The 13,969-nt window shown below is 32.1% G+C and overlaps 2 protein-coding genes across 3 annotated transcripts; both read right to left on the reverse strand.

The window, feature by feature from the left end:
- Positions 1-1,304: 1,304 nt before the first annotated feature.
- LOC110710655 (transcription factor bHLH101-like) lies at positions 1,305-4,840 on the reverse strand. 2 transcript variants are annotated; one of them, XM_021888985.1, is made up of 3 exons: positions 4,408-4,835; positions 3,542-3,907; positions 1,305-1,442 (listed from the first exon to the last, which is right to left on the reverse strand). In XM_021888985.1, exons 1-3 carry the CDS (start codon positions 4,750-4,752, stop codon positions 1,344-1,346), a joined length of 810 nt encoding a protein of 269 aa, XP_021744677.1. In that variant the 5' UTR covers positions 4,753-4,835; the 3' UTR covers positions 1,305-1,343. The 2 variants fall into 2 exon arrangements, with proteins under 2 accessions (XP_021744677.1, XP_021744676.1); XM_021888984.1 differs by lacking the exon at positions 1,305-1,442 and having other exon boundaries at positions 2,684-3,907; positions 4,408-4,840.
- Positions 4,841-7,108: 2,268 nt separating this feature from the next.
- Positions 7,109-9,440, reverse strand: LOC110710552 (transcription factor ORG2-like). The gene is made up of 3 exons (XM_021888876.1): positions 8,976-9,440; positions 8,265-8,633; positions 7,109-7,718 (listed from the first exon to the last, which is right to left on the reverse strand). The coding sequence occupies exons 1-3, from the start codon at positions 9,324-9,326 to the stop codon at positions 7,596-7,598; spliced, it is 843 nt and encodes a 280-aa protein (XP_021744568.1). The 5' UTR covers positions 9,327-9,440; the 3' UTR covers positions 7,109-7,595.
- Between the last annotated feature and the right edge of the window lie 4,529 nt (positions 9,441-13,969).

The raw sequence follows: 13,969 nt of genomic DNA on the forward strand, positions 1-13,969 counted from the left end.
GTGCCGACCTGTAGACGGGTCGTTTCCTCGTGTTCTCCGTCCTTTTACTTGGGGGTTATATAATACCTCTTTGGTTTCATTTGTAAGGGGAAGATCTTGGTAGTGTATTTTTAGCTTAGGTTAGGTTTTTAGAGAGAGAAACTCTCATTTTCTAGAGAGAGAAAGTGGGAAAAACTTGTTGATAGCTTGGAATATGAAGAATTGAAGGAAGGAGACTTGAAGATTTGATTATTTCTTGCATTATCAATGAGAATTCCTTACTCTCTCTATTATGTTATTTCTTAATTACTTATTTTTGTATCTTTTCTAGTTTTATTACTTGTTTATGTTAAATTAGTGTTTGGATTCATGTTCTTAGTAGTTAACTACTTTAGTTTTGCAATTTATAATGATTTGTGAGTAGTTCTTTTACTTGGGATGGTTGAAACCATTAATGAATTCACAAATACTTGTTTGCATGTGTTAATTTAGCTAATGTGGGATGTTAATTAGTTGAGCTTAAGTGGTTTCATTGTTAGTTCTTGTAAGTGGTCATTGCTAGAACTATTTATCTAAGCTTTCTCAACGAAGGATCGAGAGATGAACTTGAGTTAGCTCCCTTATGCTTAATTGACTTGAAATGCCATGAGAATAGGAATTCCAGTCAAGGGAATGTTTATGTCATCGTGATTATGCTTTAACACTTGCTTCATGCTTTGTAACCACGAGAGTAGGTTGTATTCATGATTCAAGTAATCCCTCTAGCTTGAGAGAGTAGTTGGGTGCCTTAGATGACTTCCCCTAATTTATCCCCAAATTGCTATGTTTTGTATGTTAAATTGTAGTTTGTGAATGACTTAATTGGTGGATACCTTCCCAAGATCCTTTTTATTAATGTTTGTAGTTTTTCTTTATAATTCAAAACCCAAAAAGACTTGACTTAGCTTATCACAAATCGATACTTGTTAGTGCTCCCCTTAGTCCTTGTGGGATCGACCCTTACTTGCCTTTTCTACCCATTAGAGAGACCAAGTTAGGTTTTTATCTTTGGTAGACTCGATGACGGCCTATCAACAAGTAAAATTATTTGTGACTTTTTAGGCTTCTAAAGATCCTCACTCTCTATCCTTTAAATAAATTTCGAGTTTTATAGTTTCTCATCTGAAATACATATTATATAATGTGTTATTCTCGATTGGATATCTTTGATATCGTAAATCAGTTTTAGTCAACAATTTCCAAAATTCCAATGTTAATGTATAATGTGTGATCAGGATTAGAATCATGTATCAAAAATTTATCAATCACAAAAGGTTAGATCGATATCTAAACAAAACTAAAAATAAGGCAGTTCTTCAATATTGTTAGGAATATACATGCATATGCATTATTTGTTGCTTTTGAAGCTGGAACATCAATGCTTCATTCAACTTTTCGAAGTTTATGTTGCAGTTTCCTTGTATCTGTTACACACACACAAATACACAATTAACATAAAGCTCATGGAAGTATAATTAACAAAATTAAATTACTTTAAAATTAAATTACTTTATATATATATATATATATTTATATATATTTATATACATGATTTTTTGTGAAAAACTACCTTTTATATACAACTTTTTGTGAAAAACTACCTTTTAAAAAAATTGTTGTAAATGACTACCCCTTTTTTAAAAAATGTTGTAAGGGACTACCACTTGCCGGAGTCAGACCGCTGACTCATTTTTCCGGCATTGACTACACCACGTAGTGGCCTTTTCCCTTTTTTGACCACCCCATCCTCTCTTCCTCCTCCCTTTTCTAGTTTTTGACCACCGTACCCCTACCCCTTTGCCGTCACCTCCCCTTCCCTTGTCCAATTTAGGCAGTAAGAACATCTCAGTCCCGCCCAAATACTCCATCTAACGGCGGCACAACCACCATTTCCGCCTTACCGCAACTCCAATCCAATGGACAAGCTCCCAATTCTTCAATTCGATGGCAAAATTGTTGAAACATTCAAGAACAAACTCGTCATTGTCTTAATCGGAGATTAGAAACTAGTTCTGGCAAAAGTACCCAACTTTCCCAAATCCTCTTATGACATGGTTTCGCTAATTCTGGTACAAATTGGCCGCCGTCTCCATCGCACGCCACGTCGCCCAAGAGATGGGGGTCCAACTTGGGGAAGAAGTTGGCTATGCGATTCAATTCGAAGATCGAGCTTCAACAAAAACCCCCTTGAAAATCAGAACCCTTCCCTTCCTTTTCTCAATTGAGGAAGTTATTGATGTTGCTCTTCGAGGGTCACGAAACTGCGGAGAGGATGAGGGCTTGTGTTGGATTCGACGGGATGGAGGCAGTTTCAACTTTCAAGTGGGGTTGGGTTGGTTTTGGATGCGTGAGAGTGGTTGTAATGGAGTTTTGAGGTGGGTTGAGGTGTTGCGGTGGTGAAAATGAGGACAATGCTGGTGGTGCATTCATAGAAAAAAAGAAAAAAAAAATTTAAGGTCATGTGACCGGCATGTGGGTGGTCAACGCCGGAAAAGTGAGTGAACGGCCAGATTCCGGAAAGTGGTAGTCCCTTACAACATTTTTTAAAATGAGGTAGTTATTTACAACATTTTTTTTAAAAGATAGTTACGTTTTTCACAAAAAGTTGTATATAAAAGGTAATTTTTCACAAAAAAATCCATATATATATATATATATTGTTACACACACATGGCTATAGGGGTAATGCAACAAAGAGTACTAACATTTTAAATTTGGCTAAGAATATTCTAATTAAGATAATGTTATGTTACATCACTACATTTATTCCAATTCCCTTAGCCACTTTTGTAAAATGTGAAAAGTTTAATAAAAGCATCCCTCAAAACCCCCACCCCCCCTTTTTTAAGAAAACGGTTAATTCATTAATTCATGAAAGATTATCCAAAAATACATACGGAGAAACTTCATCCAGAACAAAGTTTTCCCACAATTGTTCACGACCAACTGGCACTAACCTAGCTAGGTGATGGGCAACGAAATTACCCTCACGCTTTACATGGGACCAAAAAATAGAAGAAAAGCATCCCTCAACCTCTATACTCGTACGGAGTACAATACCAGGAACATTTTCTCATACACTTTCATAAAATATTGAATTATCTAAGAATTGCATAGATTATGCCTTTATTATAAATCAAACACAAAATATTTGTTCCCTTATAGAAATAATATATGTGGTATATTAATTATTTGAAAAAAAAAATAATTTCTATTACAGAGTACTTATAATATTAATCTTAATTATAAGATAGAAATTTAGGGAATAGATCAGACAGGTGAGCCGTCCCCACTGTTTTTTTTTTCCGAGGAATAATGTGGTAACTTTTAAAACTGTGCTCGATGATTTTCTATTCAAATCTCATATAAATTATTCAGAAACATAAACTTGGTCATTTTCAAAGTAAAATCCTAATTTCGCCACTGATGTGACTATGTTTATAAGTTCACAGTGTATAAGACTCAATCCTACTAAAACAAAATTTACAATATAGCGAGAAAAAGGGACAAAATTGTAACTTACCCACAAATGTATATTGTAAAAAGTCGTTCCTCCAAAGGATTGAAAAGAAGATACATCAAGAACAAGATAACCATTCTCCTCTAGCATCAAAAGCACTTCAGAGATTGATATTCTCTCAAATGCTGATATTTGAATCACCAATTCTTTATCACCCAATTTATTTGATGAAATCGAACATGACGTCGTCTTGTTAATTATGCATTTGTTTGGATTTTCCTCTTGAACAATTTTCCTAGCATTTCCTTGTAATATTGAAGTTTTTGATAGAAGATCTTCCTTTTTATGAACTAGATCCTCCACTTCTTTTTGTAGTTGAGGTATATAACCTAGCACTCGTTCAACTGTTGCTGGAATGCTTAATTTTTTCTGCAACGAATTTGAATATTTATTATTTGCATATTTGAAAAAGGTCACTATAACACTATTTTTTTTTTCAATAATGTGACAACATCTCAACTTTAGAAAAGCACATTATATATATAGTGAACAAATTAATCCTTGGGAATAATTTTTTTCTTATAGGCCGTGAAGACATTTTAACCCAATTAAACCAAAAGGTTATGCTGATGGTTGAAATCAAAATTGGTATATGCTTTAATTTGTCAGTTTTAATTTCATCTAATTTATAAATATAGAATATTAAATGATGTACAAGTAAATAAACTTTTAAAATTCATATTTTTTAATCAATTCGATTTCTTATGAGGAAGGCAAGTAAAATCAATTTAATCAAGAAAATTAAATTAAACAACAAAAAATTAAAAAATAAATATTAAAAGATTTTTCCTTCCAACCTCGGAGTACAACTGTGCATGTACATAAAATACGAGAGTAATTAATAATATGGAAAATAAGAAAGTACATACCCTTTGATCATTTGTAGGAAGCAAAGAACGTAAAGAAGAATACATGTTATTGATCTTCTTTCTTCTATCTCTTTCACTTGCATTATGATTAAGCTTCTTCGAAATCGAGGGATTCTTACCAAATTGATCTGTTGAACTTGTACCTTGTGGTGATTCACTTCGTTTAGCTTGATCACTAGACATTTGATTATCTTCGTAATCTCGAGTTTGTGATGTTGATGATATATTAGCAAGAAATATCGAATCGAAATCGAGGTTATCTAAAGGTTGTCTTGGATCTAATCCTAAGGGATACTCCCACCCTAAATTAGTATTAGGACATAATAAAGAAGACATTGCTAACATATTTTCTTAGGTGGGATTAATTTACTAAATAAAGGAAATAAGAATCTTGTAAGTATAAAACAAAGTAAATTTAGCTCAATTTATATGACAATTATAAAGTGTATATAATTTTTTACTACTCGGTACAAATTAATTAACGAATAATAATACACAAGAAGGTGATGACTAGATGGTAAAATAATACAAGAATCTAAAGGTAGGCTCGTGGAAACAAGCATTTATTAATTTAAAGAAGGATTAATTATGAGATAAAAACTAGATTAAACTTATAATAATCAATTTTGTGTGTGTTAGGCTCGTGTATGTCTTAAGAAGGCTCGTGAATTAATATTCTAATACATAGTAACATCTTAGGTGTTATAGCACATACTTTGGATCCTTGCTAATTTAAATTAGGTCATACTACGTATAATATTTCATATTTTATGTGAAATAAAGTATACTTGCAATTTTATTTTATTTTTTTATTTTTTTTTAAGACGAAAATACTAATGAAATTGTAAATACATTAATACGTGTACACGTCACTTTGGAGACCTAACAAAGGTAATGCAAAGTATAAATGTATAATTTAAATGAAGTAAGACAAACCATGACAAACCAATTAGTGGAAATAATTTAATCAATTAGCATAACGTCACGAATAACGGAATAAATATTCGACAACCAGTTAAACTTCTTTGTGACAATGTTTCGTCTTCTTATATATATTGCTTCTAATTCACCTCACTTGACTGAATCTAATCTAAGAAACACATCAAATTGACTATTAGTTTGTTTGAGAGCATGTAACTCATGGTGATCGATCTAGTTTCTTTGGTATATACATAATCCTTTACAGTGTAGTTCATTAATTTGTTAGAATATCCCTTGAATCAGTTAGCCCTCTTCGACGACTAGCTATCATGGTCGTGTTTGATATGTAGGCTATGGTTGTCTGATTAAATTTTGACCAAAAGAATAAAAAGGTTCTTTCTAATCACCATTTTTCTTTCCTACCCAAAAGATAATGAACATATAATGACCCACATTCTAATTATGATCTCTAGGGTCACCTTGATTATTTTCTTCGAATTTGTTGCTACAATAATGAGGATTATTATCTATTGATCATTATGTACTGCAAGAAATATATATGATGTATGTGTTAAAGTGTTTTTGATCAAATCAAATTCAAATTCAAATTATACTCTCTTTTATTAATGTGTCTACTAATTTGATTGACATATTTGTCAATGTCAAACTCTAACTATTCATATATTTAGGGCATGTTCACTTCAGCTTAATTTCAGTTCAGTTTAGTTCAGCTTCTAATTTCCTTCTCTCATAAAATATGCATTTCAGTTAGTTCAGTTTAGTTCAGCTTCAATCAGTTCAGTTCACTTTAGCTTAGTTCAATAATTGTGAACAGACCCTTAATGATAAATATGTAAAATTAATAAAAAAAAAAAAAAAATTGAATATCATACAATGAGGACGACTCTAACAACTACTACTAACATAACGATGTTTAAGGGGTTTATTGTTATACATAGTCAACATAGAGCACAAATATTGGTCAAAATAGTATATGAAATTATGCAAAAGTATTGTAAAATTTTCAATATGAAAATTATTGATGGACTCATTATGTCAACATATATATTTTCAAATTTTATATGAAAATTATTTATGCATTTACTATGTCAACATAGCAAGTCAAACAATGTACAGCAGTACAGATGTAGAAGATTCTCTATGAAACCTATGACCTTAACATATTCTTTCATTGTTGTTGTAGAGAACACATACAGTGTAGGTTACAACTTCAAATCCAAAAACAATGGAAGAAATTACTGTAATTAAATCCACTAATTTAATGAAACTGTAAGAGCTCGTGCCTTGCAGTAAGAAAGGACTAGACTGGCACGTGCCTCCATAAATTTTAAAACCTCCTCATCATTCACCAAATGAACAAATTAAACCTAAACTAAATAAAAATAAATATAAATATAAAAATAAAAATAAAAACTACTACTTCATTCTTCATAGTTTGTATTTGTGCAATAACGTGGGATATCTATTTTGTGTAAATTTTTCTTGATGGAAACCTAATTTAGATAGGACAAGGTTTTATAGCTAACAACATCATATATACTACGTATAAGTTATATATTGTATAACATATAACTATATAAGTGTACAGTAGCTATTCAAAAAAAAAAAAATATAAGTGTACACTAGTGTAAAATCTTAGGGCAAAAGATAAGTTTATTGGATAAGGTCAAGGCTTCACTTAGTTTAGGCCAAATAATATGAGGCATGAAAGGTGTATGTACTTACTTAATAAAACTTTAGATGTGAGACTAACTCATATTATGTAATGTCGTAAACTAAACTATATATGCGTGTGCCTGAATAGGGGGCAACCAATAGGAAGTAAGAAGTAGCTCAAGTGGACATAGTTCATCGAGAGCTTCCCTTGTTACGTGCTCATAGTTACCTCGATACAAATTAGTGTCATTGAGTATTGTATTCCTCGTATATAGATTTTTTTTTTTTTATGTGCTTGTTGTACATAGGTTGATTTAGGTGTCGCATGAACAATTTGCATTATTGGTCGTCCTGCTATGCACTATACCGCAAGGATTACTGTCTAGGATGAGATACATCATAGTAAATGGATAGATAATACAGTAATGAGTTTTTATATTTCTAATTTCGCCAACTTTATAATTTAATACTAGTATCCAGTAGATAATTGCTCTAAAGGATTTGAATTTTCTATTACTCCCTCCATCCTTTAATTAGATTCCTACTTCAGGGAAGGAGTGAGTACAATTTACAAAAGAGTTGACCGTTCACTATATATATACTTCATATAAGGAACTACTTATAGGTACTTCCATCTGCATTTGCTTCATTTGTAGCAGGGATGACAGCTCTACATTCATTTTTTCAAAGCTTACAACATTGCTTCCTTCCATCTGTTACATGAACATAAACTTAATTAAACTTTAGAACTCGGTAAATAAATACTTTGTAGATTAATTCACTTTAATAATAAAAAAAATGTGTATAAAAAATTTAAATAAATGTATGACTATAGCTTCTTAGTAGCTTAGTAATGTAGGTAAAGTAATTATTATTCCTTTGTTTCATAATAATTGACACAGTCAAACTTGACATTTATACTGTGTCAATGCACTAGTTTGACTTTAATTACAAATGAATAAAATTAAAATTAATACAAATTTTATGTAACTTTTTATCAATATTATCTATTTTTTATATAATAAATTTTTTACATAATAAATTTTTTATATAATAAAATAGAGAGAGGAAAAAAAAAAGGGGTCAAGGTCAATGTATAAATAGTGAAAAAGTCTAGCTTAGGTATGTTTATTATTATGAAATGGAGGCAATATCAAACTAAGTTATTTAAAATATATACTACGGAATTAATATGAAATTTCATAATGTTAACTTATACTACCTCCGATTTTTTTTAGTTGCAACTTTGAGGTACTTACCCACAAATGTATGCTGTAGAAAGTTGTCCCTCCAAAAGATTGAAAAGAAGAAACATCAATGACAATACAACCATTCTTCTCAAGATGGAGTAGAACTTCAGATATAGATACTCTCTCAAATGTTGATATTTGGATCACCATTTCTTTATCTCCAAGCTTATTAGCAGAAATCGAACACGATTTCGTTGTCTCCTTAATTATGCAATTTTTTTGGTCTTGTTCAAGGACAAACTCCCCTGAGTTTCCTAGCATAATGGACATTTTAGATGTAAACACTTCCTTCTTATGGATTAAATCTTCAATTTGCTTTTGTAATTGAGGTATATACTCAAGCGCCCGGGCAATTGTTGATGGTATGCTTAGCTTTTTCTGTAACAAATTAGAACAAAACAAGTAATTGATGGTATGCTTAGCTTTTTCTGTAACAAATTAGAACAAAACAAGTAATTAATTAGTTAATGCTTGAAATGATACCATTGTTAGCCTTCTAATGAAGATAACAAGTATTTTATTTTAGTTTAAGTAGACATGAATAACATTATTAAATATTAAATTAAAACAAGCATTCATTTTAATATTAAATTGTATTATCAACTTTTTATAATATTTAATCACATATATTGTATGTGTTATGGTCAAAATGTGCATTATTGAAGACCGTAAAAGTCAAAATGTAACAAATAAAAAGTAACAGAGGGAGTAATAGCGTACCCTTTGATCAATTCCAGGAAGCGAAGCACGTAGAGAAGAATACATGTTATTAATCTTCTTTCTTCGATCTCGCTCACTTGCATTATGATTAAGCTTCTTGGATAACAAGGGATTATTATCAAGTTGATCTGTTGAGCTTGTACCTTGTGGCGATTCGCTACGCTTACCATGATCATCACTCGACACTTGATGATTAACTTCACAATCTTGAGCTTGGGAAGATGAAATATTAGCAAGAAACATGGTATCAAAATCGAAATCTAAGTTATCAAATAAAGCTTGGTTTGTGTCTAAATCTAAGGGATACTCCCATCCTAAATTAGTAGGGCATAAAGGAGACATTGCCAACATTTTCTTGAAGAATTATAATTTTATGAAAGATTTTTCTTTGGTTTAATTTCTTTATTAAGAAGCCTATGTATTGTATAACTGTATTTGCTAATTTTATTTAAGTTCGACTATATATATAAGTACTTGTTTTTTTAGCTCTATGTCATTATTGTCATATATTTAAATGTAATTAATCAAGACATGTAGGTCTAAAGTGGGTCGACTCAAATTTTTTTCTGATTGGCCCGTGCATAATTGTGTTCGTTTATTATCATTTGGATTAAATTAGAAAGAAATCAAGAATTAAATTTTATAATATGCTTTACTAAGTGTGACGGGCTCGTGTATTTCTTATAATGGCTCGTGAATTAATTAATGCTCTAACAACTTTAATTAAGATAACATCTTAAAGATATGTCCTTATCGTTTAAGCGTAGACTATAATATAAAATACAAGTGCATGTCATTGTCAACGCTTAATGGAGAAGTGAGTATAGAAAGAATAGCTCCAAATATTAAAAGAAATTTTAATCTTATTTAAACATAATTTTCTTTGGCCTTAAGATGTTCTTTAATCTTTATAGCATAATGAGATTTTATTCCTGTCAACAAAAAGAGAAAAAAAAATGAGAATTTTTATGGTGTTTAACTTAGATTATTTTTGGGGAAATTCGAACTTTTAATTTATCATTCCAAAAATTGAACTTTCATATTTCATCAATAACTTAGAAAGGGGATCAAAGGTATCCAGACTTAAGGATACCGAGTCGTTTGTGAAAGTGACTCAATTGTGCTGTTAAGCTTTGATCATCTTATTTTCCTACTCGATGGTTTAACTTGTTGTAATAGATTGTTTATGTCTGAATTAAAGAAATAAATTATTGTTACATCTGAATTAAGGTTAATTTCAATGTGAAAAAAGGTTATTGCTTGTGCTTTGCATGAGTGTTATCAAATGACTAATGATATTAACTTTTTTCTTTTTCGTTGTACATATAAATTTATGTTGTTTTGTAAAATAACATCCAAAATTCATAATGTGGAAGATTCTTTTTGGCATCAATAATAATCTAAAAAATTCAAAAAATTATTTCATTTGGTGCTAAGGAGGGTGCATATAAGTTAGGTACCGCTCCTTATTACTAAAGTACAATTTTAAGTAATCCCTTTGAAAGGCTAAACAAATAATTAAACCTCTAATAAAGTAATCAATTAATCCTCTAATTTAAATTAAGGAGATGACTGTGGCATGCAAGGTAGGGCACATGCCTAGATGGTTAGACCTCTTTACTCCATAGTCCCTATGGTGGCGTTCTAGGTTCCTAGTAGCTATCAACTTTGTTGTTAGCCCTATTATAAATGAAACGTATTTATAAAAAAAACCGTTGAAATATATTTCTTTTTCAATTAATATATATATAACCTGGAAACCTACTACTTGTTATTAATAGAAACATAATATAACGTGGACAAGATTTTGTTACAAGATTTACCTGAAAGAATACATAGTTGACAAATTATTATAATTTGTATTTTTTAATATTCTTTATAGTTTCTAATAGTAGAAAAAAGAAAAACAAATGAATGCTAATCATTACTAGTATATTCTTGGTACTTGGACGGTTGGACAGTTGGACATATGTTAATTTTTTGACACATTATTATGTTAAATTCTAATACAGTAATTGGCTGGTTGTATAAGGGGTCACGAAGGTGATGAATTGATGATGATGTACAGTAGCTAGGGTTAATGGCTAAGTTCGACTTCAGCCACACTAGCTGAGGTTGCCGTCAAAATTGAACATTTAATATAGCAAAAATGAACATTTTTTAAGGAAATATATTTTACAATGATTTTGTATTTCAATATTCAAGTGTTCATTTTAATGTAGTATGATATTCATTCTTATAAAATAAATGTTTATTTTCATGTCGTATGATGTTCATTCTTATAAAAATAAATGTTCATTTTATTTTTTTAATTAATACAATTTTTGTGTGTTTGTTCAATTGTATAAAATGTTGGTTTTACCACTCAAATCTCTAGTGGTAATGGTGCTTCATTCTTTTTCTCTCTGCAAAACTCTGCTCTCAACCTCTACTTCTCTTTCTCTCTCATCAAACTCCATGAAAATAGACATTGAAGCTTCAATTCATTCCAGAACCTTCACTTTCTCTTTCTACTGTAAATTAATGGCGCTTTCTCTCTCCTTGACTTCTCATTCTATATTCGAGCTTAGTTCGTTTACTCAGCATACGTACATTTCGCAATAGTAATGGAAATGGTTTGATTGAAATTGAACGGAAATAGTAATGGAAATGGTTTGATTGAGAATTACTTGAGTGGTAATGGTGGAGTGAAGGGGAGTGAGAATGGTGCTGTTAATGGAGGATTATTTAAGTTTGTTGATAGTGATAGTATATACGGAAGAGGTGAAGAGTGTGGTGGAGGAAGATTCTGGTGCTAAGGTGGAAGAAGTAGTGGCGGAGAAGACGACGAAGACGTAGAAGAAGATGTTCAAAAATAAATGTTCAATTTTTTTCAAGTAAATGTTCATTTTTTTACTAATAGATGTTCATTTGCTGGGCGTAACCTCAGCAACCTCAGCAACGCTGGCTGAACGCGACCTCAGCCAAAAATTTGCGGATGATATAAACAACATTTAAACCCATTTAGTTGTATTGACTCATTAGGTCTATTATTGATTGATACAAAGAGTATATTTATAAAGCCTTTTATTATAGAGTTTTTTTTTTCCCCCTAGAACTTATTTACTACTTTGTCATCCTATTTATAACAAAATACATGAGGCCTACCTATGCCCTATCATTACTTCTCCCTTTATTTTGATAGCTTTACAACCGGTGATATGTCAATTAATGATATAGCTAGAACGAGAAAGTTATGGTCGTTTTATAATGAATTATACGTCCAAGATTGCTCTAAGCTTGCTTATCCGCGCAAGATATGTAGGGGTGTTCATGTCCACGCTTTAGGTCTTCTTCCTGATGTTCTCCCTGTGTTCAGTTTTTTGTCGTATGATGTTTTTATTTCAAGATACGGCTAGCTTATAGTCATTGTGGGTTCTAATTTAATCTTAGGAGAATAATTTTGGGGTCCTTTTGTGCTTTAAAAGGAACCCTTGGATGGCATGTGTTGCATCATCTTCCTTTTTGTTCATTTTTTTATTAATTGCTACACTTTTTGTATCGTAAGGTTCTAATATGATTTATTATTAAAAAAAAAAGTTTTAATATGATATTTTTATTATATTTTTCTCCACCATTCTCGAGCACCCTTGCACTATTTCATTTTTTTCTAATTATTTTTCTCTTCCACTAATAAATAAATATACCCTAAAACCCCAATAGTTGGACTAGTTATCATAAAACTCTTAGGGGCCGTTTGGTTCGCACAGTGGAATCGAAATGGAATGGAGAAAGAGTATCAAAGAGAATGGAATGAATCCCTTTCAATTTAGCATGTTGTTTGTTTTACAAAAAACACAAGAGAAACACCTCCACCATAGCACCACCAAATCCACCATAGCAACACTCTATTTCTTCATTTTCCAGCCACCTTACAACCCAACCACCACCTCGCCGCCCCTCACCCTCCCTCTTCCGCCCCTCGTCGCCCCTCACCCTCCCTCCTCCGACCCTCACCGTCATTGATTTACCCGGAAAATTTCCCCCACCCAAGAAAAACCCTCCCCTCCCCTTAAAACCGTCGGCCGTCCCTCCCCCCACCCTCAAAACCCTAGCCGCTAGGGTTTCGAGGGTGGAGGGAGGGACGACCGACGGTTTTAAGGGGAGGGGGAGGGTTTTTTAAGGGTTTTTCTTGGGTAGGGGGGGAAGTGTTTTCGGGGAGGGGATATGTTTTCGGGGAGGGGATATGTTTTCGGGGGAAAGGGAGGGGCAGCGAGATGGCTGGGGGAGGGGCGACGGTGGATGGGGGAAGGGTGGCGAGGTGGCTGGGTGGTGGTTGTGTTGTAGAAGGTTGCTAGGTGGGTGGGTATGGTGGTGGGTTTGGTGGCTAAGGAAAGGGAATGGAAAAGTCTAGGGGGGGGTGGGGAATCATGTTAGAGCAAAAATGGGTAAAGTCAATAATGAAAGAGGGTAAAGGGTATGATTGATAGTGGCAAACAAACAACAACAAAGGGAATGGAGCATGTTCATTCCCTTTCCCTTTATTTATTACCCCCAGCCAAACGGCCCCTTAATTAAGTCTATAATTTTCCGAAATAATTTGCATACCTTACTATTGCAATTTGCAAATTTCAATTTGCACTATGGCGGATGTAGAATATTTAGTGTGGAGGGGCACTAAATAAAAAATATAAATAAAATGCTTGTATAAGGGCTTGAACCTAAGACTTTTAGTCCAAACTCAATACATTACCACTATGATAAAGCTAATTTGATGTTATTTATTGCATAAAAATTGTATTTAACTTATAAATTTATATATTTACTTAAACAAAAAAATAAAAAATAAAAAATTTGGGGGGGCCGGTGCCACCCAGGCCCCTTCATAGATCCGCCGCCACTATTCCACTAATTTCAATTTCTTCAAACAGAAGGAAAAAAAAAGGAAGCAAATTTCAATTAATTATAATTATAATAAAAAAAAAATTTTAAAAAAAAACCCCGAAGAAAGTACT

The sequence above is a fragment of the Chenopodium quinoa genome, unplaced genomic scaffold (assembly GCF_001683475.1).
Source record: "Chenopodium quinoa cultivar QQ74 unplaced genomic scaffold, ASM168347v1, whole genome shotgun sequence".
Classification (NCBI taxonomy): domain Eukaryota; kingdom Viridiplantae; phylum Streptophyta; class Magnoliopsida; order Caryophyllales; family Amaranthaceae; genus Chenopodium; species Chenopodium quinoa.

Bases quoted from the DNA above. Each gene is read 5' to 3' on its own strand.
- LOC110710655 (XM_021888984.1), bottom strand. From the start codon at position 4,752: ATGTTAGCAATGTCTTCTTTATTATGTCCTAATACTAATTTAGGGTGG. The intron at 3,908-4,407 runs GTATGTACTTTC...AATTCGTTGCAG, and splicing joins TTCCTACAAATGATCAAAGG to AAAAAATTAAGCATTCCAGC.
- LOC110710552 (XM_021888876.1), bottom strand. From the start codon at position 9,326: ATGTTGGCAATGTCTCCTTTATGCCCTACTAATTTAGGATGGGAGTAT. The intron at 8,634-8,975 runs GTACGCTATTAC...AATTTGTTACAG, and splicing joins TTCCTGGAATTGATCAAAGG to AAAAAGCTAAGCATACCATC. The intron at 7,719-8,264 runs GTAAGTACCTCA...TTCATGTAACAG, and splicing joins TCTACAGCATACATTTGTGG to ATGGAAGGAAGCAATGTTGT.